The 24,639-nt window shown below is 41.0% G+C and overlaps 1 protein-coding gene across 1 annotated transcript in view; it reads right to left on the bottom strand.

The window, feature by feature from the left end:
* LOC126276364 (sodium leak channel NALCN) overlaps positions 1–24,639 on the bottom strand; it is a 361,108-nt gene that overhangs the window by 118,478 nt on the left and 217,991 nt on the right. Inside the window, exons 16-18 of the mRNA XM_049977270.1 lie at positions 23,533–23,706; positions 9,128–9,307; positions 8,731–8,983 (exon numbers count right to left, since the gene is read on the bottom strand). Coding sequence (XP_049833227.1) covers positions 8,731–8,983; positions 9,128–9,307; positions 23,533–23,706 — 607 coding nt within the window. The remainder of the gene's footprint in view (positions 1–8,730; positions 8,984–9,127; positions 9,308–23,532; positions 23,707–24,639) is intronic.

The raw sequence follows: 24,639 nt of genomic DNA, 5'->3' as shown, positions 1-24,639 counted from the left end.
AATCGTGACTGGCGGACCTCTTACCTAAAACCTGGGTGAGCCAGTCACCCAGCATCACATTAAAACCCTCTCCCTAAAATCCGAGGCAACAGATTGGACAGGACACAAAACCGTAAGACCTTAACCACAGTCGCTGCATCGTCTTGCAAAATAGAGGGCAAATCCGGTGGCAAAGAAACCACCGCCCTCTGGTCAGAGAATAAAAGACAGTCAAGTAAAATGTGGCGGACAGTAATCTGGACGCCACAAGCACTGCAGATTGGGGGGTCCTCCCGCCGGAGTAAAAAACCATGCCTTAAGGGACTGTGCCCAATGCGGAGGTGAGTGAGGAGAACCTCATCCCGCCTGTATGACTGGTAGGACGTACGCCATGGTCACATAGTGGCCTTTACCAGACGCTGCTTATTGTCAGAAACTGCCAGCCACTCCTCTTCCCATTGATGCATAACACAAAAACGCAAAAGGGAGGTTACAGCATGGAGGGGGACGGCACATTCAACAATGTGAGGGAGGGAACATGCACATTTGGCAGCCACATCCCCCAGTTTGTTTCTCCTAATACCCACGTGCCCCAGCACCCAGCAGAAAGAAACCTCCTTCCCCTGCTGTTGCAGGTGGAGTAGGGCATCATGGATGTTCTGGACGACCATATCCGCTGGGTACAAGTGTTGCATGGTCTGAAGGGCACTCAGGGAGTCAGAACAGATGAGGAACTTAAGACTGGGAACACATCTCATCTGCTCCAATGCCCACAAGGTTGCAACAATTCGGCATCGAGGATGGTAAACGCCACAGGAAGTCGTAACTTGACGACTCGATCAGGGAAAACAACAGCACAACCAACAGAGTCCTCCTGTTTAGAGCCATCTGTGAATACAGGTACATGGTCCGGATGCTGGTTTAAAATATCGTAAAATAAGGAGGTAAAAACAAACGCTGGAGTGCAGTTCCTCCGGTTCTCCGACAAGTCTAGAAGGATGCTGGGCCTCTGGAGCAACCAGGGAGGCAGGCGAGTAAAACCTTGTCGTTGGGGGGCCACACGCTCCACACCAAGGGACTCAAGCAAATGCTTGGCACGAATCCCAAATGGTCTCGTTGCCCTGGGACGACTGGAAAAGAGACGTTCCATAGGGTACGCAACGGGCAACGGTAGGGTACGCAGGGGAGGTAGGACAGGCAAGGAAATGACACACCCGTCGCACCATGAGGAGTTTCCGCCGGATGGCGAGCGGAGGTTCCCAGGCCTCAGCACACAGGCTGGGGATGGGACTGGTACGGAAGGCACCTGTGGCCAGCCTGATACCCTCATGGTGTACTGCGTCAAGGATCTTCAGATACGAAGGCCTTGCTGATCCATACATGGTGCAAGTATAGTCAAGACGCGATCGGACGAAAGCCCTATAAAACTGCAGCAGACGCGCCCGATCTGCTCCCCTGGACCGATGGCTCAGACACTTCAAAATATTCAGTGCCTTCAGGGCCCGCACCTTGAGGTCTTTAAGGTGAGGCAACCACGACAACTTGGAATCAAAAGTGACGCCAAGGAACCTCACAGTGTCTCTAAAAGGAAGAACGATGTCCCTCAGACGCAATTCAGGGGAGGTAAAAAGACGCTGAGAACGATTAAAATGAACACACACAGATTTGTCTGCAGAAAAGGTAAAACCCGTGTTTGCAGTCCATGCCTCTAAGTGCTTTATCGTAAGCTGCAACTGCCAACTAGCAGTAACAAGACTGGAGGAAGAACAGAAAACAGCAAAATCATCCACAAACAAGGAGCATTGGGCAGGACTCTGGATAGTGGACGTGATACTGTTAACAGCGACGGCAAAGAGGGTGACACTTAAAACGCTGCCCTGAGGAACACCATTCTCCTGCACGTACAAATCAGATAGCACATTACCAACCCGATACCGAAAGAGGTGGTGAGAAAGAAAGGACCGAATGAAGATGGGGAGATGGCCACAAAAGCCCCACTCATGGAGTTGATTGAGGATAAGGCGGTGCCAAGTAGTGTCATACGCCTTATTAATGTCAAAGAAGACCCTAGACAATGCTGGTTACATAGGAAGGCCTGCAGGATGGCGGCCTCAAGCAGGGTCAAGTTGTCTATAGTGGAACGACATCTCCGAAAGCCACACTGAGAGGGGCTAAGGAGCTGCCTGGTCTCGAGCAGCCAAACCAGGCGGCGGTTGACCATGCTTTCTAACGTCTTCCCAACACAGCTCGTCAAAGCAATACTGCGATAACTACTGGGATGCGTTCGGTCCTTCCCTGGTTTGAGGAGGGGAATCAAAATCGCCTCCCTCCACGAGTCAAGGTACGTGCCAGATAACCATATCATATTGAAACAGTTCAGGAGAACTTCCTTGGATGGCAGCAACAAGTGCCGCAGCATGCTGTACCGGATTTGATCATGACCAGGTGCAGTATCATGAGCCACAGACAGCGCAGAATCCAGTTCCCACATTGTGAAGGGGCAGTTATAGGGTTCAGAATTTAGAGACCGGAAATCCAAGTGACCCCTCTCGATGGCAGTGCGGTAGCGGCAGAAATCTGGATCACAGTTAATGGTGGCGGTAGAGTCCCCAAAATGCATGGCCAGTGCCTGGGCAATGCTCTCGGCGCCGTGAGGAGACATCCCTGATGCAGCAATGCCATGACAGGTAGCAGGCTGAGTTTCCCGGAAATCCTCCTGATGGCTTCCCATACTTTCGTAGAACTAGTGGAGCGAGAGATGGAGTTCAAGAACGACTGCCATAACCGTCGTTTGCTTTCTTTAATCACTCGCCGCGCTCTGGCCCTTGCCACCTGAAAGGTCGCAAGACTGTCAGCTGAGGGACGGCACTTGAAGCGGCGCAGAGCTGCATGGCGGGCTCGGATGGCTGAGCGGCACTCAGTGGTCCACCAAGGGACAGGACGCCTCTTGGGATGACCGGATGACCGTGGGATTGACAATTCAGCAGCATGGGAGATCACGGCTTTAACATGGTCTACCCATTCGTGGACGCTGGCACGGTGTTCCAAAACAGCCAGTTGGCTGTAAAGTGTCCAGTCAGCTCTGCAGAGGTGCCACCGGGGTGGCACTGGTAATGCCACAGCCTCATCCAGGAGGCGAATCCAAAGGGGGAAGTGGTCACTAGAATGGAGGTCAGCTGCAGGCTCCCACAGAGCAGAATCCGCGAGTGCTGGAGAGCAAAAGGAAAGGTCAATAGCCGATGACGACCCGGAAGCAGGACAGAAATGAGTGAGAGCACCAGAGTTGAGGATGCACAGTTCTTCAGACATCATGAGGTTTTCCAGAATGCGACCCCTGGGGCAAGTAGTCGGAGAGCCCCATAAGACATTATGAGCGTTGAAGTCCCCCAGAAGAAGAAATGAGCGGGGGAGTTGGCTAATAAGGTCCGTGAGAGCCTCAGAGTCTATCGCATCCGGAGGCAGTAAATAAACTAAACAGACTGTGAGCCTTCGACCCACAAGAATGTCAACTGCAACTGCTTGCAAGTCGGTGATGAGAGGGAGCTCAGATGATGGGTGTATGTCACGGACAAAAACTGCAACACCACCCTTTGCCCTTTCCCCCGTCAGATCATCTTTTCAATATACGGTATAGCATCAGTGGCCCAAAAATGTGTCTCTTGGAGACATAAGCACAAGGGGCACTCTCGTATAAGGAGTTGTAATTCGGCCACATGCGTCCTGAACCCATTCAGGTTCCACTGTAATATGGGAGCCAGTGATCAGGGTGGCTGAACTTTCACCCTGCCTCTGTGCTTTGGAGGAGAGACCGTACTGGCCGGAGATTTATTCCTGGGGCGAGAAGATCGCCCCTGGTCGACATCAATGTCCATGAGCTCCGATGATGACCCACGGGAGATGTCAGACAGTACGATGGCCTCGTCATCAGACCAACGCTGACTAGTCTCCTCAGGTGGCAAAACCTTCACCTTCAGAGGCTTTGTCTTGGGGGGCTTAGAATGCAGAGCCTTGTCAACAGTTGGAGGTTTACTCGCCTGGGAAGAAGGCGCCATATGGGGAGAGGCAGGAAGTACCCCAATGTCAGCAACCACGGCCTTGTCCGATGTAGCGGGGAGAGCCGCAGGTTGCAAAACAACCACAGCAGCACAAGTGCACTGGCAAGCGCAGGTATTAGTGCTAACACTAGCAACCTCCGTTTGCGTAGCAACAGTGGCCAGTTGTACCGGTTTTTTGAGAGCGGAAGCGAAAGATGTTGGAAACACAGGAGGTTGCATGGCCTTAAAGAGCTTCTTGGCCTCACCATAGGGGATGCGCTTAGATGTTTTACTCTCCTGTACCTTCCGTTCTTCAAGATAGATGGGGCAGATCCGGCTCCAGCCAGGGTGACTCCCAGAGCAATTCACGCACTTCACAGGCGATGAACAATTGGCTCCGTCATGGGCAGGCTGACCACATTTACCACAAGTGGCTATCCCATTGCACCCCAACGTAGTATGCCCAAAGCGCTGACATTTAAAACAGCGCATTCGGTTGTGGTAATATGGCCGTACTGGCAAACGTAAGAACCCCGCTTTAACACGCTCTGGGAGTCTCGGGCAACTGAACGTGAGAATAAACGAGTCAGATTTGACGAGGTCCCCATCGACTCGTTTCATAATATGCTGCACGTCAACAATACCTTCTTCAGCCCACTCAGATTTTAACTCGTCTATGGGGATATCCACCAAGTCCCTATACATCACAACACCCTTACGATAATTCAAAGTGGAGTGGAGCTCGGTCTCGACAGCGTACTCTCCTAGACAGGTTGCTTTCCGAAGGGCAGCGACTTGACGGGAACTAGAAGTCTCAACTAACAGAGTCCCATTGTGCAGTCGCTTTACAGATTTCTGTGCCTGCAATTCCCTCAAGACCCTTGTGGATGTAAAGGGGAGAAACCCTCTCAAAGCTACCCTCCTTCCTTTTAATAATCAAAAACACATTCTGATTATCAGCATGTGTTCCGTTATTACATTCTGTTAAATCTCTAGCAACACCAGGCGCTGGAGGACTCGCAGCGTGTAGCCGCTTTTTCGATGGCCCACCCAAGCCACTGGTAGGGGGAAATGTAGAGGTCGAAGGGACAATTGCGGTCCCACGAGCAGCTAGAGAACTAAAGGTCCGCTCAGACAGAGCCCCGCGTGCCTGAGTAAGCCTTATACAACTGGGGTGCGGCAGGTGCCACAAAGGTTGCCCGCTTGCAACTGTTCCACCCCAACAGCCATGCATCTTCTAGGTGCAGAGCACACCGAAAGATTGAGGGGTTTTTATAGAGGTTGGCCTTCCTTGCAATCCACGCGGTCAAGCCAAGATTACCATTCCCCGCAGCACACAACATTTCACCGCCGCGCCGTTCGGTGGTCGCTGAAGCATGTCCAGGGGTTACGGTGACACGACACTGGCGGCGCAGACCAGTCCCCAGCTCAGGACCCCGGGGTCGCCAAGCCCGTACTCAGCAAGTGAATGCTGAGCCCCTGGGGGATGATAATATGTTTAGATGACCTCAAAAATAAGAATGAGATTGATATACTTTGTCTGTCTGAGCACCATGTAACTGTGGGGATGGAAAATGTCAGTATAAATGGGTATAATTTAGCATCTTACACTTGTAGATCTAGTATGGATAAAGGAGGAGTTGCCATTTTCTTAAAAGAAGGGTATGAATACAGAACTGTTGAAGTAAGCAAATTTTGTGTTGATCAGCATTTTGAGGTTTGTGCATGTGAACTTCAGCTAGATAATGTTGTGTAGATATTAGCAACAGTGTACAGGTCTCCACTAGGAGATTGGGAGCTGATCATAAAAAAGTGTGACTCCCTATTATGCTGTCTGTCAGACAGAAAGAAGAAGTTATTAATCTGTGGTGATTTCAATGTTAACTTTATAAGCAATTCTAATTGGAAAAGTGAACTAGAAGTGTTGTTAACAACATATAACTTAGAATCAGTGATCAATTTCTCTACACGTATAGCTGAGGACAGTAGTACTCTAATAGATAATATATTTGTACAGCAAGAGGATGTAGAACAAACACATGCTTTCCCTGTGGTAAATGGATTATCTGACCATGATGCACAACTGATTAACTTACAAAACCTAACACGGAGTACACTCCAGAAACCATTAAGTAAAAGTGTGAGGGTGTTCAACCCGGTATCTATAGATCACTTCAGAGAAAGTTTAGGAAATGTAAACTGGGAAGATGTATATAATGAGCCAAATGCTAATGATAAATGCAGCATATTTCTTGATAAATTTATATCCCTTTTTGAACATTGTTTTCCAAAGAAAATTACTAAATGTAACACCACAAACTTTTCAAAGATACCTTATATTACTACAGGTATTAAAGTGTCTTCAGAAAGAAAAAGAAAACTGTATGAGACAGCAAGAAATAGTAAAGATCCAGAAGTAGTTTTACACTATAAAAATTATTGTAACATACTGAGAAAAGTTGTAAGGAAATCAAGAAATATGCATGTTAGAGAAGAAATTAACAACTCCAGCAATAAAATCAAATCGATATTGAATGTTGTTAGAAGGGAGACAGGAAAAGTAACCACTGGGGTAGGTAGTATTACTGTTAAAGAGAATGAGACCATCTTAACCAATAGTACACAGCTAGCCAATGTATTTAACAATCACTTCTTAAGTGTAGGAGAAAAAATAGGTGAGAATAGTTCAGAAGAAAAAGGCAGGCAGTACACGGAAGAGTCAGTTTTGAAACATTTTAGTCAGATTAAGTTTCATTTAACCATCTCTTGCCGGCCGTGGTGGTCTAGCGGTTCTAGGCGTTACAGTCCGGAACCGCGCGACTGGTACAGTCGCAGGTTCGAATCCTGCCCCGGGCATGGATGTGTGTGATGTCCTTAGGTTAGTTAGGTTTAAGTAGTTCTAAGTTCTAGGGGACTGATGGCCTCAGATGTTAAGTCCCATAGTGCTCAGAGCCATTTGAACCTTTTTTTAACCATCTCTTGTGAAATACAGAAAATTATTAAATCTTTGAAAAATATATGTTCTGTTGAGTAGATGACATCTCTAACAAGTTATTAAAACAATGTGGAGCAATTACAGCTGATGTTTTGAGTCACATATGTAATGCATCACTGACTCATGGTATTTTCCCAGACAGGTTAAAATATGCCATTGTCAGGCCTCTCTACAAAAAGGGGGAAACTACAGATGTCAATAATTACCGGCCAGTATCCTTGCTTACACCATTTTCAAAAATCTTTGAGAAAGTAATGTACTCAAGAGTGATTAGCTATCTTAACAGTAATGGGATACTTGGTAAATCACTGTTCAGATTTCAGAAATGCTGTTCCACTGAGACAGCAATATACAATTTCACTATCCACATAATAGAGGCTTTAAATAGTAAAATGTCACCGGTAGGAAAACTCTGCAACTTATCCAAAGAATTTTATTGTGTGAACCATGACATTATGTTAGAGAAATTACAATTCTATGGCATAAATGGAACAGTATATGAGTGGTTTAAGCCATATCTACAGAACAGGAAGCAAAAAGTCTCTTTATATGATTCAAGTAATTCAAAGGAGTTTGCCACTTCATCTAACTGGGGTGAAATTACAGTAAGTGTTCCACAAGGTTTCATAATGGATCCCCTCCTGTTTTTGATATATGCGAATGACCTCCCTTCTTATGTGAAACAAGATGCTGAACTGACACTGTTTGCTGATGATACAAGCAGAATTATTAATCCAGTAAAAGAAAGTCCGATAGAAAATGATACAAAGAAGGTCTTAGGAAAAGTTACTCATTGGTTTTCTGTGAATGGGCTTTCTCTGAACTTTGAAAAAGCACAGTACATCCAATTTTCTGCTGCAAAAAGTATAATTCCATCAATAAACATAACACATCAAAAGAAGTCAGTAGCCAGGGTAGAGAATTCCAAGTTTTAGGGTGTACATATGGATGAGAATCTTAATGGGAAGATTCATATTTTGGATCTCCTAAAGTGACTAGGTTCAGCAACTTTTGCAATTAGAATAATTGCCAATTTTGAGGATGTAGAAATTGTTTCCCTTTTTCACCCTTTGCTTGTTACCTTTTCCCAGCACCCAGAGTCCTTTTCCTCCCTTTGCTTACATTATTCCAAATTCGCGATTTCTAATTCAGCCTTAAGGGCACAAATCTTTGCCTCCTGTTCCACGATTTTTCTGTCCTTTCCACATAACCTACACTGCCATGGAAGAGCCTCTTTATCTACCCTCGTTTCCTTTCCGCTGCACTCGCTCCAATGAAACCACAACCTACAGTCTATACAGAACACCCCCTCTTTCAAATTTCTAGGGCAACCTCCACACTTGCAACACATGGTTTGATAGTAAAACATATCAAAAAAGCAGAAAATAACTTCAACAAAACAATAGTTTTGTAACCTGTACTAATACGTAACTAAACACTAATGTAAACAAGCTTATAAACTTGCTTCAGAAACTTTTAATTAACCTGTCAACAAGTTGTGAGGATATCTTCTAGATCGCATGTTAATGCTATGAATTGTGTTCTTTCTTGGGTCCTCAGTGTTTATTAATTTGTGAATGTAAGTGGTTAAGAAGGATAATGCAATGATTTTGAGCAGCTGAAGTGGAAAAGAGAAAGAAATTCAATAATTTAGATTAACTGTATATGTAAATTAAAAGTATAAATTAAATATATTACCATATAAAAGTTGACAATACTTACCACATAAATGAAGACATCCAACACAGAAGCAACATCTTTGATATAGGCTTTGGGTGTGAAGAACAAACCATCAGCTAATATTTTCAGAGCCAGTTCAAGACTCATGAAAATAACAAATCCATATTCAGCGATTTGGAGAGCTGGAGTTTCCATGACTCGATATGTTGGTGTTTCGAACATCATTGAAATGCATGATAAGGTGGTAACACATATCATTACCCAGTCGAGGTATGTAACCAATCCAAGAAAGTTGCTTCAAAAGAAATAACAAGCATTATAATTACTTCTTTAGCCACTGTATTTTGTATCTGCAGTGCAATAATAATAATAATAATAATAATAATAATAATAATAATAAAACTCATCATAATAGTAATAAACATTTTAATGGACTTACTGAAGTCTCTTGTATTGTACTTTCCTTTCCTTTCCTGTCAAAGGATCTTTCAGCCTGGCATCATAGCGAGCATAAACTATAAGCTGACACGCTTTGCGGAATTTGCTCTCTCTTGGGACACAGAACAATGGTGTATCAAAGAAAGGATGATTTTCTCGCAAATCATCTTCCCGCTGATTCCTTAAATGAAAGAAAACACTAATTAAGCTCAAGACATAAAAACTATTTTACATATTGCCTCCTCAACTGCATGATGTTAAATATGGTAAGGAAAGTTCTGGCAGACTGCAAATAATTTAGGAGTAAATGAGACTAATCATCGAATCTGCCGCCTCTCTCTCTCCTGTATTCCTACACTGCAGACCGACTGCCTCTACAAGTAGCCAGTTACCCCTTCCCATCTCCTCCTCCTGCTTGCTGCCTGTTTGTCTTTATACCCATCCCACCTGACACAACTAATCAGCCCAGTCTATGTGCCAAACTGCAATTGCAATCTCACCATTGTGTGTTCAGCCAGCACAAGATAGTGGTGTGTGTGTGTGTGTGTGTGTGTGTGTGTGTGTGTGTGTGTGTGTGTGTGTGTGTGCGCGAATGTGTGCGCGCGAGCGCACATGTGCGCGCGAACGCGCATGTGCGCGATTGCGCTCTCGTGTTTGTACTTTAGTTCGTCAAATGATTCATCTGAAAGAAACAATTTTTCCTTCTTTTTTGAATGCCTCTCAGCAACTCAAGCCTTTCCTGTTTGGTGATTGGACTTTACTCTTAACATGTTGTTAAGTCCCTTTTAAGCAGATAGGTGTAAAATGACAGATTTGTTTGAAATTTTCTTTGTTCACTTACTGATCTATTTTCATTTTCACACAATATTGTATCATCATAATATAGCTTTAATAATTTTGATGAAACGAAACACATCCTCAGGAATTATGAAAATGAAAATCAAGAAAATAAATTCAAGAGTAAATCACTGGAGCAGGTAGGAACAAAGACATTTTCAAATGAATCCTGAAATGTCAGAATGAAAGGCAAACTAGAAAAATCTAGAGAGGAATGCAAGGCAATGTAATCTGTGTGGTAAATTTTTATGGCCAGGAATTGTATAACAAAATATTGCCTGAAAGACTACAGTATACTGTAAGAAGGAACATATATTTAATAATGTTGTTGTTGTTGTCTTCAGACCTGAGACTGGTTTGATGCAGCTCTCCATGCTACTCTATCCTGTGCAAGCTTCTTCATCTCCCAGTACCTACTGCAACCTACATCCTTCTGAATCTGCTTAGTGTACTCATCTCTCGGTCTCCCTCTACGATTTTTACCCTCCACGTGGCCCTCCAATGCTAAATTGGTGATCCCTTGATGCCTCAAAACATGTCCTACCAACCGATCCCTTCCATACATGGCTACACTCCAAACAAATACTTTCAGAAACGACTTCCTGATACATAAATCTATATTCGATGTTAACAAATTTCTCTTCTTCAGAAATGCTTTCCTTGCCATTGCCAGTCTACATTTTATATCCTCTCTACTTCGACCATCATCAGTTATTTTGCTCCCCAAATAGCAAAACTCCTTTACTACTTTAAGCGTCTCATTTCCTAATCTAATTCCCTCAGCATCACCCGATTTAATTTGACTACATTCCATTATCCTCGTTTTGCTTTTGTTGATGTTCATCTTATATCCATTCCGTTCAACTGCTCTTCCAAGTCCTTTGCCGTCTCTGAAAGAATTACAATGTCATCGGCAAACCTCAAAGTTTTTACTTCTTCTCCATGAATTTTAATACCTACTCCAAATTTTTCTTTTGTTTCCTTTACAGCTTGCTCAATATACAGATTGAATAACATCGGGGAGAGGCTACAACCCTGTCTCACTCCTTTCCCAACCACTGCTTCCCTTTCATGCCCCTCGACTCTTATGACTGCCATCTGGTTTCTGTACAAATTGTAAATAGTCTTTCGCTCCCTGTATTTTACCTCTGCCACCTTTAGAATTTGAAAGAGAGTATTCCAGTCAACATTGTCAAAAGCTTTCTCTAAGTCTACAAATGCTAGAAACGTAGGTTTGCCTTTTCTTAATCTTTCTTCTAAGATAAGTCGTAAGGTCAGTATTGCCTCACGTGTTCCTACATTTCTACGAAATCCAAACTGATCCTCCCCAAGGTCCGCATCTACCAGTTTTTCCATTCGTCTGTAAAGAATTCGCGTTAGTATTTTGCAGCTGTGACTTATTAAACTGATAGTTCGGTAATTTTCACATCTGTCAACACCTGCTTTCTTTGGGATGGGAATTATTATATTCTTCTGGAAGTCTGAGGGTATTTCGCCTGTCTCATACATCTTGCTCACCAGCTGGTAGAGTTTTGTCATGACTGGCTCTCCCAAGGCCGTCAGTAGTTCTAATGCGACGTTGTCTACTCCGGGGGCCTTGTTTCGACTCAGGTCTTTCAGTGCTCTGTCAAACTCTTCACGCAGTATCGTATCTCCCATTTCGTCTTCATCTACATCCTATTCCATTTCCATAATATTGTCCTCAAGTACATCGCCCTTGTATAAACCTTCTATATACTCCTTCCACCTTTCTGCCTTCCCTTCTTTGCTTAGAACTGGGTTGCCATCTCAGCTCTTGATATTCATACACGTGGTTCTCTTCTCTCCAAAGGTCTCTTTAATTTTCCTGTAGGCAGTATCTATCTTACCCCTAGTGAGATAAGCTTCTACATCCTTACATTTGTCCTCTATCCATCCCTGTTTAGCCATTTTGCACTTCCTGTCGATCTCATTTTTGAGACGTTTGTATTCCTTTTTGCCTGCTTCATTTACTGCATTTTTATATTTTCTCCTTTCATCAATTAAATTCAATATTTCTTCTGTTACCCAAGGATTTCTAGCAGCCCTCGTCTTTTTACCTACTTTATCCTCTGCTGCCTTCACTACTTCATCCCTCAGAGCTACCCATTCTTCTTCTACTGTATTTCTTTCCCCCATTCCTGTCAATTGTTCCCTTATGCTCTCCCTGAAACTCTGTACAACCTCTGGTTCTTTCAGTTTATCCAGGTCCCATCTCCTTAATTTCCCACATTTTTGCAGTTTCTTCAGTTTTAATCTACAGGTCATAACCAATAGATTGTGGTCAGAGTCCACATCTGCCCCTGGAAATATCTTACAACTTAAAACCTGGTTCCTAAATCTCTGTCTTACCATTATATAATCTATCTGATAACTTTTAGTATCTCCAGGGTTCTTCCATGTATACAACCTTCTTTCATGATTCTTAAACCAAGTGTTAGCTATGATTAAGTTGTGCTCTGTGCAAAATTCTACTAGGCGGCTTCCTCTTTCATTTCTTAGCCCCAATCCATATTCACCTACTATGTTTCCTTCTCTCCCTTTTCCTACACTCGAATTCCAGTCACCCATTACTATTAAATTTTTGTCTCCCTACACTATCTGAATAATTTCTTTTATTTCATTGTACATTTCTTCAATTTCTTCATCATCTGCAGAGCTAGTTGGCATATAAACTTGTACTACTGTAGTAGGTGTGGGCTTCGTATCTATCTTGGCCACAATAATGCGTTCACTATGCTGTTTGTAGTAGCTTACCCGCATTCCTATTTTCCTATTCATTATTAAACCTACTCCTGCATTACCCCTATTTGATTTTGTATTTATAACCCTGTAGTCACCTGACCAGAAGTCTTGTTCCTCCTGCCACCGAACTTCACTAATTCCCACTATATCTAACTTTAACCTATCCATTTCCCTTTTTAAATTTTCTAACCTACCTGCCCGATTAAGGGATCTGACATTCCACGCTCCGATCCGTAGAACGCCAGTTTTCTTTCTCCTGATAACGACATCCTCTTGAGTAGTCCCCGCCCGGAGATCCGAATGGGGGATAATAGGCTAAGTAAATGACAGCAAAAAATGGGTTAAAAATGAAGCAGTAATCTATGAAAAAATGTTAGGATTTAACATCCAGCTGATGGCGCAGCCATGGAGACACAGCATTATAATGGACTGGCATAAGAATTAAATCAGAGAAAGGATGATTTGGGTATAACATACCATCAATGACATGATTGTGGAGATGGAACATTAGTTCAGTTTGGGGTGGATGAGGAGGAAATCAGACATTTCTTTTCAAAGGAAACATTAAGATCCCCAGTAGAAGTCTAGCATCTAGTAATTGTGCCACCTTGCTCTCTGTGAGATGAAATAAGATGTGTCCATTTCTAACCCCCCGCCCCCAACCAGTAATTCATATTATTAGAATTATGGAAACTACTGAAAATCTAAATCTATGTGGGAAGACAGTGTGACATAGTTATCTTAACTCTCCTCTTATTAACATCAATAGGGTCAGATCCATTATTGTTCATCAACTTTATATTAGTACACATTTGTTACACTTCTTTCAACAAGGACTTTAATTGTGAATCCAGCTTATTTCAATGTTTATTATTTCCTGTTGGTTGTAAATCAAGAGTCAAAACTTAAAATTGAAATAAACAAGATTTTCATTTGAGCTTCCATGTTCATGATGAAATTAATTTTAAAACAAATATTATAATTTTTTCAATCAGTTACAAATATTATCAGAAATATTTAGCTGAAAATGACATACTTAATATGTCATGAAGGAAAATTCTTTCAAGTTTACTAATGTGTGTTGTGAAACTAGGGATAAAAAACATTGTAGTGTACTAATACAGCTTGTGGGCCCTATAATATAAATATTAACATAATCATAGTAAGGAGCGTTTAAGAAGAGACAGTGTTGTTATGAAACTGGGTTTTTATTGAATGATATAAATGATACATTTTGGGGAAAACACTGGTTGTTAAAACTTTTCAAATTAAATTGCAATACTACTTTGGTACAATTATCAACATCAAATCACCATCTTTAATATTTAACATTTATTGAAATCTGTCTATTGTAAGAGGAAACAACTACTGTAGTAAAGTCGACAGTTAAAATAAAATTGCAAAAATATAATAAATTTTAAAAATAATGATAAAAGGTTGTTCAAATGCAAAAGCTATTCTAGATGGTGTGGGCAAAATATCAGACAGAATGCATCTCATTTCAGTGCATTATTTTAGAAGTCATAGCCATGTCAGAGTAATTGATTAATACGTTAATGTCCAGGATGATACTGAGAATGAGGTCAACATCATGGAATGTGGCATGAGATATGGAATAGGACCATGTGAAATTTAATAGGGAGATTGTATTTAGAGATTCAAAAAATTTCGCCATGAATCAAGATCAAAACTTTTGAGAAACAAGAGCCTGATAGACGGAGTTCATGGGATCTGATGCTGGACTCTGCTACAGCTACTGTGGTTCATGCTACGCAACGTAAGATAGTGACACCTCAGTTGGTATAACTTTGGCACTTTCAGCCGGGTGCACATGCATGAGCACCAGCCAGCATGTAGAGGCTGCACAGAATACCAAGGCCAGTAGATGTGCAGACAGCAGGGCATGCCTGGGGAGAACGGTAGTGGTGGGGGTTGCAGGAAGGCACTGTAGGGGAAGTGCCATTCTAAACTGAAGCTTACACTTGGATTTTTTTTTAAATATTAAGTGGGACCTCTCCAGGCCAACACTTGTATGGTGACCATTCAGAAAGATGTCATCTCTGATTTGGTTGGTATCTAGGAAAAATTCTGTCAAAAATGCAGCGATTTAGTTTCGCCTGACTTGTTAACCATCTGTAACATTCAGGGAAAAATCAAGAGCGGTGAACTTTGAGTAAAACCTATATATTTCTCTTGCTAGCATCTTAAAATTTGCTTCTTTTGCTAAAATACGGTGGAGTTTACACAGGCTCATATTACTAACACGTTATGCAGAGGCAATTGCATGAGAATTCTGAAACAGTGTTTTATTAATTGAGGGACTGACGAAAAGTAAGGTCAGTATCTTATGAAAGAGCACATCCTCAACACAAAATAAATATGCAATGCCTTCTCTTATGTTGTTCCAAAAGCCATAGAATTTCTCATTTCACCAGGTATCAGTTGCCCTTAAAAATTACATTCTTTCATAAAAAAAAGTCTTTAGTTAGTGGAATAACATGTTAGATCATGAAGTGCTGCATGATGACCATATGGCAAAATACTCTTCTCTTCGGCTTCTATCATTTGCCAAAATCTCTTTTTGATATCTTGAACTGTTTATGTAACATGAGGAATGTTGTTACTCTGTCTTTATCGCTGGTACAGTGCAATCGCAAATGAGAGTGCTACGTCAGATCAATTTTTTTGAGATCAGTAGCAGACCTTCACCTAAGTCTACAGAAAAATTCAATATGTTAGCTGCACTTCAAAGGTAGATCCAGAATTCTGCAACATAAGTTTGTAGCACCTGTGAAGAAGCCATAGAGATCAATGCTAAAAATTCCCTGTTTTTACATTATTCGATTCTACATTCTTACTTGACGTCTCACTTGACTTCATCTTGTTTTCTTCCTATTGATATTTGATGTGACTGTATGAGTTATAAGTGGCACAAAAAAATCAGACAGTTCACACTGTGGGTGATGGACACTGCAAACAGGGAAGACATGAGAGAGGAAATAACGCTGATGCAAACCACAACTGGCACTGAAAACACAACTTGCCACTTTTAGCTTCACCACACAATAATGATAGGTTGAGTACATTTCACACAATTTTTTGCAGGAATTGATGTAATTGTGACTGTGAAGGTGACCAGGAAAGAGGTTATAAATTTGTCTATCGCTATAGCATCAAGTTTATGGATGTGTTAGTGACAGGAAAATCTCATTTGTAGTAATAACACTTTAGGAGATGTTTGTGATTGCACAAAGTGTGAAGTATTTGTGACAAAGAAAAATACGAATGTTATTGCTCATCGTTTCACTTGCAGAAATTTAAGCTGTCCTCTTAGGTTCCTGTCTCACCACACTCTTGAAAATCACCATACATTTGAAAATATCACGCAAATCCTTATTTCATCTTTTGTTCTCTAAGCAGACAGAAATGTTCAACAACATCACATATTACAGAACATATTGTATTATGATCATAACGAAGTGATAACAATGCTAAGTTGAAAAAAATATTGGCATGTAGCAGGATGCAAACCTATACCCTCTAACTCAGCTAACCATGACATTATCCATTATGCTACAGCTAACTCTTCTAAAGGTTGTATTGTGCATTAGTTATCATAAAATATGTTGAAGCCTTACATCGCTGATGCTTTCACATTTAATGATAAGTGTGATGTATATGTGATCTGGTACTTTCAGTGCACCGATACTTTACATAAATATATAAAGGTATACATATGTAACACACTACTAAGGAAATGAATAATTAAAATGCATTCAGTTCACACAGGGGTCATTCACAAGTGCTCACGAAAGTTGACAGTCTAAATCTCATTAGTGAGATCACCACTGCGAAAAGTTGTGTGAAGCTGCATCCGCACTGCCGCTAGAAACATGTTTCCGTTGAAATCATTATTTTCTACAGGGTTTCACATCTGTTTCTGACTTTATTTCTTGTCTTTGTCTCTGTCCACACTGGCAGCAAACGTTTCCCAGTATATTTGCACCACCTGCTATTTGTTATATTGCTTTTGTATTGTCTGCCTTGTCATGTACAGAGATGAGGAAACTGTAATATGTTCTGCTGCATTATTAATATTTTTCATGCAACCAAAATGAAAGGTGATGTCATTGTTCATTCTTTTTTTATTTATTTAGCGTGACTTCTGACTTGAAGGCCATAAATATCTCTCAGTGTTTTATAATTTTACAGAATAAGGTTGAGTTTATCAAAAAAATGTATAATTGTTCTTAAAACTACTACAGTGGAACTCATTTACCAAGCACCTCCCATAATGCGCAGTTCGCATTATGAGCAAAACAAATTGTAAAATAATGACTTGCTTAACTAGTGATGTTTCGCAAAATGTGTATGGCGACGATTTAGCGTGATGTTGGCAGCCGATCAAACATAGCAGGAGAAACATTCAACAATATGAACACCTTTTGTTGTCAGCACTGGCATACGAAGAACATCTTTAGTATGTACTGCAGTCTGGGTGAAGTGCTCACCATCTTAGTGTAGCTTGTGAGCACACATTTTTCTCACCCTGGTTTCACACAGTATTTATTTGAGTGCAAATTTTAATGACCTTCATATAGATGCCCCACCTTCGGAGAAATGTCCCTGAAGATAAAGCCGCAAGAAAAAACCACAAGAGAAAGAAAATGGCTTTAGAAATGAAAAGTAAAATCACTTGGGTGGGGGTGGGGATTAAAGAACATTGTGTTAGTGTTACTGATTAACATACACACACAATCAGTCTACATGAACTATTTACACTACCCTCAAGAACAAGGATGAGATTACAGAGAGGGGGAGCAACAAGAATATCTAAACAATGGTTTCATATTTTGGATGATGTCAAAAGGTTTCTCCTTATATGGATAAATGAAAAGCAATTAAAAGGTGACACTATTAATAAGAACATCATTGGTGAGAAGGCAAGAATGATTTTAGCTGATCTCGTTAAGAAGACAGCAGCATCATCAGTGGCCAAAGAAGTGTTTAAGAGAAGCCATGGGTATTTCAAAAAGTTTAAGAGAAAAACCGGCATCCGCAGCATTTTGAGACATGACAAAGCAGCCAGCTACAACACAAAAGCAGCAGAGACCTTCATCAGCAACTTCGGGATACTCATAGATTCTGTGGGTTATATGCCACAACAGGTTTTTAATTGTGATGAGAAGGGCCTATTCTGGAAAAAGGTGCTGAAGTGTACCTTTATAAATGCAAAGGAAAATGCCCAGCCTGGTCACAAGCCAACCAAAGACCATCTCACACTGCTATTCTGCACCAATGCAAGCAGTGATTTGAAAATTAAACTGCTGCTTGTTCACCATTCAGAAATTCCATGAGCCTTCAAGAAATGTAAAGTCAAGAAGTGATGTGGAGGTCCAACAACAAGGCTTGGGTGACACTTGATCTATTTTGTGATTGTATCAATAAAGTGTTTGGTCCTTCGGTGAAAAGAATTTTTTGCTTGAGATGAATCTACCACTCCATGTCTTGCTTGTTACGGATAATATTCCTGACCGTTCTCCAGGCCTACGAGACCACGTCCTTGAAGAATTTCAATCCATCAAGAAGAATTCCAATTAATCATGATCCAATATCTGCCTCCCAGCATGACTCCATTACTGCACCCTATGGACCAGCAGATTATTTCAAATTTCAAAGCAAGCAATGACGAACGACATTACTTTGTTTTCTACACAATCTTTTTCAGTATTCTACCAAATATAGCAGCAGTTTTCTGCAGAGCGTCTTGTTTTATTGCTGTTCTTGTACTGCTTGCTTCATATATTCCACAAGCAGCCATCAGCCTGGTACAATGATAACAACTCAACAGTCTACTACCTCACCCACAGATTTTTTTCTTTCTCTCCTGGAAACATAAACTTGTGCCATGCATTGGTGACGAGTGGTAGCCAGCCTGAAACATTGTTTCCTTATGAAACTTCCTGGCAGATTAAAACTGTGTGCCGGTCTGAGAGTCGAACTCGGGACCTTTGCCTTTCGCGGGCAAGTGCTCTACCAACTGAGCTACCCAAGCACGACTCACGACCTGTCCTCACAGCTTTACTTCCACCAGTATCTCATCTCCTACCTTCCAAATTTTATAGAAGCTCTCTTGCAAAACAGGCAGGGCTAGCATTCCTGAAAGAAAGGATATTGCGGGGACATGGTTCAGCCACAGCGTAGGGGATGTTTCCAGAATGAGATTTTCACTCTGCAGTGGAGTTCGAGTCTCGGTCCAGCACACAGTTTTAATCTGCCAGGAAGTTTCATATTAGCGCACACTCCACTGCAGAGAGAAAATCTCATTCTGTAAACATCCCCTAGGCTGTGGCTAAGTCATGTCACTTCAATATCCTTTCTTTTAGGAGTGCTAGTCGTGCATAGTTCGCAAGAGAGCTTCTGTAAAGTTTGGAAGGTAGGGGACGAGGTACTGGGGGAAGGAAAGCTGTGAGGACGGGGTGTGAGTCGTGCTTGGGTAGCTCAGTTGGTAGAGTACTTGCCCGTGAAAGGCAAAGGTTCCGAGTTCAAGTCTTGGTCTGGCACACAGTTTTAATCTGCCAGGAAGTTTCATATCAGCGCACACCCTGCTGCAGAGTGAAAACCTCATTCGGGATTGTTTCCTTATATCTGTACAGACACTGCTACAGATAGATGTTTCCATGTTCCAAAAGATGTTTCCAAATGGTGTCCACATAAAATAGCCAGAAACATGTTTCGAGTTAGTGTGTGCTCAGCTTGAAGTTTACTCAATCCAATTAACTGCCACTAGCTACAGGATGAACACACGAACACACGAACACACACACACACACACACACACACACACACACACACACACAAATATTAGATTCCAGCACCTTTCACCATACTTCAGTTTTAGGTTTAATTTGCCATGAAACTTCCTAGCAGATTAAAACTGTGTGCCGGACTGAGACTCGAACTCAGGACCTTCCCCTTTCACATGCAAGTGCTACGCAAGCATGACCCACAACCCATCCTCACAGCTTTACTTCTATCAGCGCACACTCCATTGCAGAGTGAAAATCTCATTCTGTTAATTCACCATGTTCACCAATTTTTGCTTTTTCTGTGTGACACAAAGGAAAGGTGTCAAAAAAAAATGTGAGTTTTGATGTACGATTTGTGGTTGTAGCATATCGAAAAATAGCTTGATTACCTTGTACGCAGATATCAATTTCAATTTTTGAACGATTTTTTACTTGCTGTTACACATTTGTGACTTTTTCACAACTGATGAAATTCATTACCACAAATTATTATGTAAACATGTTATTGTACATTTAATTTTCTTCACTTATACAGATTTTATGCAATGTATTGGTGTGGATTACAATTTTTAATCATATATGCCAATTACATATGTTTTTGCTCATGGTGGGTCTAATGTTTTCCTCGATTCTGCATTTTCCTCAATTTTGTGGTTTTTAAGGCTGGGCCTCAAGAAAATGTATAATAAGGCTTTCAGTGTAGCACATAATATGCATCAATAGCAAAATCATGGTGACTCCTATTTTTCATTGAAAACTTTTTCTAATTTAGCAAAATGACTTCCTTCCATGTAAATATTACAAATACAATTGTTAACAAAATAATGGACACATCATCATGAAGCTGTGACGTACGCAGCTACAAGTAATGTACAAATGATTTTTTTACTGAATAGTTTCTGTAAAATCGTTTGACAAAGATTCCAGAGTGTGCACCTTGATTCAGTCATTGCCAAGCGGCCGAAAGGCAGAGGCACTGTCGGCATCCCGTTCCAAACAAACAAATGAACTCACCAAGAGCTTTGGATCAAAAATGATCACTGCACAGTGACCATCATGTCCTGCTTGGAGTCTATTGTGTCTAATGTTTCTGATGCTCCTGGTCATGGCTGTATTCAGTGTCCGTCAAGGATATTCTTACCGGATGCCATTATACCCAAGTGTCGGTAGCCACCATGTTGGCATGAGACCATTTCATCTCTTTCTTTGTGAGCTCCCCACTGGGCAATGTTTCCGTGTTTCAATCTATGGTGTTGCTGCAGAATGAGCTTCATTTACATACAGCATATGCCTGGGCCCCACGCCATCTTGCTCAGTAGGATTTTGGTGATACCCCTCCGGAAGCCAACTGAGGTGGATCTGGTGTTGCTACAAGAGCTACCACTGCCATATTGGCAGATACAGATGCCATCACAATTGACAATGGAGGATGTAGAATGAACCAGAACTCTCTTAATAGTCTTTCTTCCTTGCTGCAATCCCTGCTTGAGTTGTATAATTTTCATTGTTGGGCAAGAGGGAAGTTATAGCCAGGCTGGAAGGTGGTGGTGATGCTGAAGAAATAATGGAGTAAAATTTTCATTTCTCCATCAGAAGGGCACTGGCTGGACACATATTCCACGGTTGATAACTCCTATGTAGTTGCATACTGTTGTGTATCAGGTAAGAGGTGCATGACAAATACCATGAGATGCTGGCACCACACATGCACACCCACTCACCTGGCACCCCTTAGTTCAGTGCAACAGCCTCCAGATGGCACTCACAAACCTGGCCCTTTTCCTGTTACATGCCATTTTCTTCTGTGTATCATATAAAACCACCATTATAGTGGACAGCTGCCATAGGGAGCGCTGTCAACTGCAGACTACATGGGCGGTCATGGAAATTCTTCCACTGACAGGCACCAAAACACGACATGCCATCAACACGGACAGAGACACACAGATACATGAGGGGATACACATGGAGATGAGAAGACATGGAGACATGAGGTGGGTCATGCACAAGGGGAATGCGTGGTGGGACAATTCGGTTCAGTGCCTGCATGCTGCTCAGTACAGTGCTCTGAAGTCTACCTTCCCACTTAGCATTCACTGTTGATGGAGAACTAAACCCATTAACACAGTGTCTGTATATTCAGTTATTATGACAATGTCATTGAGTGCCAAGAGACAGCAGAGTTATTTAGATTTCACTGAATTAGATATAGGAAATCAAGTGCCATTCATCACACATTATCAAAATAATATACTGTAAGACAATCTAAACAAACATTATTCGTTATTTCTTTTTGTGTTGTCACATTTCTGTTAGAGTGCACCCTGTCTGACAAATATTTATAGCCACAGCGTGTAATAGCCACCTTGATGGAACCATAGACAGGAAACATGATGTTTAGGCTGCATTAAGATTAGCATTGTTACTACAGTCACACCTCATATAGTATTGGCTATATTACATACAGTGCAGAGATTTCATGCGTGTATGTATGGCATAAGATCCTATCTAGTAACAGGCCATAAGCTACCAATAGATTGGGCTCCTCATTATGCTTACCAGACCGCTAAGCTTCTAACAGATTGGGCTCGTGACTAAGGTTATCAGAGAAGACAGAACAAGTTTGTATGACGTGCTTATTGTGAAGCAGATATCACCAATGTTTAAGATGACTGGAATTTTTACCGGCTGTTACACTGCACTTGAAATCAATGGAGTGGCTATGATACGAACCAGGGTTTGCTATGATTGGAATCTCTTCTTTTTGTTTTTGTTACACAGTCCCAGTGACCTTATAGACTAGTTTTATGCAATGTTCTTTAGTAAATAATGGCTTGCACTGATACAAAACTTAAATTTGAGCTACATAGGGAAGTAAGGAAATAGAAGACAGATTGACCTATTAATGAGCATGACTGCTTATTGCACTAAAAGTATTAAGATTAAGAAAACTTGAGACATAAGAAGAGCGTCTACTGCTAAATTTTTATAATATCAACTTAATACTAATTAGTGAACATCTCTTGGGTACGTAGCATTTAAGTCTGCTTCAGCAGACCAAAAATTCCAATAACTGTGGCTCTTCTGAAGAGTCTAGAAGATGCTGCAGACCTCTAAACAGATTCAATTCCAGAGTTTCCTTTTCTCAAGTGATTTTCTGATACAGCTTTAATGCAGGACTCTTGTGGGTTTTTGTGTTATTATCTGCTCAGTTTACTTGTCATGTTATCTTCATGATAATGAACACATGCACTTAGCATAAGTCACTGCTGAAAATTCATGTCTTCCAGCATACAATACATGAGTATTGGTAATTCTGCAGAGAACTTACAGTAGCTATCTTTCTTGGCATCTCAGCAACATTTCTTGGTCCAGTTTGGTTCAACCTAAGATTAATGACACCTACAAAATATATCAAATTCCACTTATTACAAAATACCACTCTGGGTTGGGAACTCTTAACCTGCTATTTTGCAAAGATTATGGCGTCCTTTACTCATGAACTGAAATTACATCAACACTTCCTAAAATAATTTTGAAACTGCTGAAATTGCCTTTTACCATCCACTAGCTCTTCACAATATCTCCACCAACCTACAATAGCCAAAAGATGCATTATAATCACATAATTTTAATCTTCAATGCAAAATTTTATTCATAGAGTCATCCAGCACCAAATAGTCCAATTTATTTTCGCTTTTCTGCCCATTTCAAGTAATCTTTAAACTCTCTGAAAGATAGAAATTCAGTTGTGTTTTCTAATTTGTGGATCAATCAGTCTTCGCTTGGCTCAATTTCAACGAATAAAGAAAAATGTAATATGTAACTCTCACAAAATTATTGAACTCGATGTTTTTGACATGAGCATAGCACTGGCATATTCTCACAACAGTGAGATATGAAAAATGAGATTATAGGAAGATGTTTTCCAATGTTAACTTTAAATTAATGAAAGCTATGAAAATGAGAGGTGCAGCACTTGATGTACTCCACTTACCTTCTCATTTCTGCTTGTTGTCGCTTTGCTTGCAGTAGTTTAATATCCAGGTCTTGAGGTCTGCTACGAGATGAACTGACTCTATTCATTGCTCCAATGTCTCCATTCTCCATTAGGTGTTCATACGTTTGTTTCAACTTTATTGAACCACTGCGAACACTTCTCCTAATTGATCTGAAATGATGTGCCACACACATGAGAACCTCAGTGTATATAAAAGTGAAAAACATTTTACATATACATATACTTTTCATATATTTAAAATATGCAAGCATATTATTATTACATAGCCAAACTTGGATTATTTTTGGGGCATAAAGCAGAATAAGAAATACACACATTAGTATAAAACAACTAACAGTTTAATGCCACATCCTGAATGCTAAGTGCTAGTAATGATCTAACACAATTGTGTTTACAATGGATACATACTTATCTACAGAGAGCTTCATTTATTCTGAGCGATACTGAACTTGCTAGTTTCATATGAAAACTTTCTCTAGTAAGGACAATGCACTGACAAATATTATGGGAAGAGGCAACATAACATTCAGAACATGAAACAAGAGATATCTTTGATAAATCATAACACTCTAGCTTTTTAAACTGCATTCCAAATTTACATCACAGCTACAGAAAAGGAAAGACAAAAGAAAACCAAATGTATATATATATAATCCTTATTCAGATATATGAACAGAATGTACTTCTAAAGCATGCCTCAACATGTAACGGTCTAGAACAACAATATCTGATCCTTAACAACAAGAAGTTCCTATCTTGGAAAACATATAATGACCATAAGAAACACAAATACGTAAAAAATGTCATGAAAAACAGTCACGTGACACATTAGACACTGCTTATCCTCAGAAGTAATTTAAAGTGAAGACCAGCACTAACATCCCAAGTCTGCTGCTGATATTCATGACAAAGTCATTACTCTCTACTGTCAAACACATCACTGATATAGCCAGGACTCCCTAGAGGCATACATTATGAGAATCATGGAACAAAGTGTGTGTATAGTTGATTGCATGAATGAATGAAATGACATTTAGGGAATATAAGCCAATAACATAAAATACTAATTATTGGGAAATAATT

The sequence above is a fragment of the Schistocerca gregaria genome, chromosome 1, assembly GCF_023897955.1.
Source record: "Schistocerca gregaria isolate iqSchGreg1 chromosome 1, iqSchGreg1.2, whole genome shotgun sequence".
In the NCBI taxonomy this organism is placed as follows: Eukaryota; Metazoa; Arthropoda; class Insecta; order Orthoptera; family Acrididae; genus Schistocerca; species Schistocerca gregaria.
The sequence above is the reverse complement of the archived record's forward strand: the minus strand, read 5'-3'. Positions and strand labels throughout refer to the sequence as shown.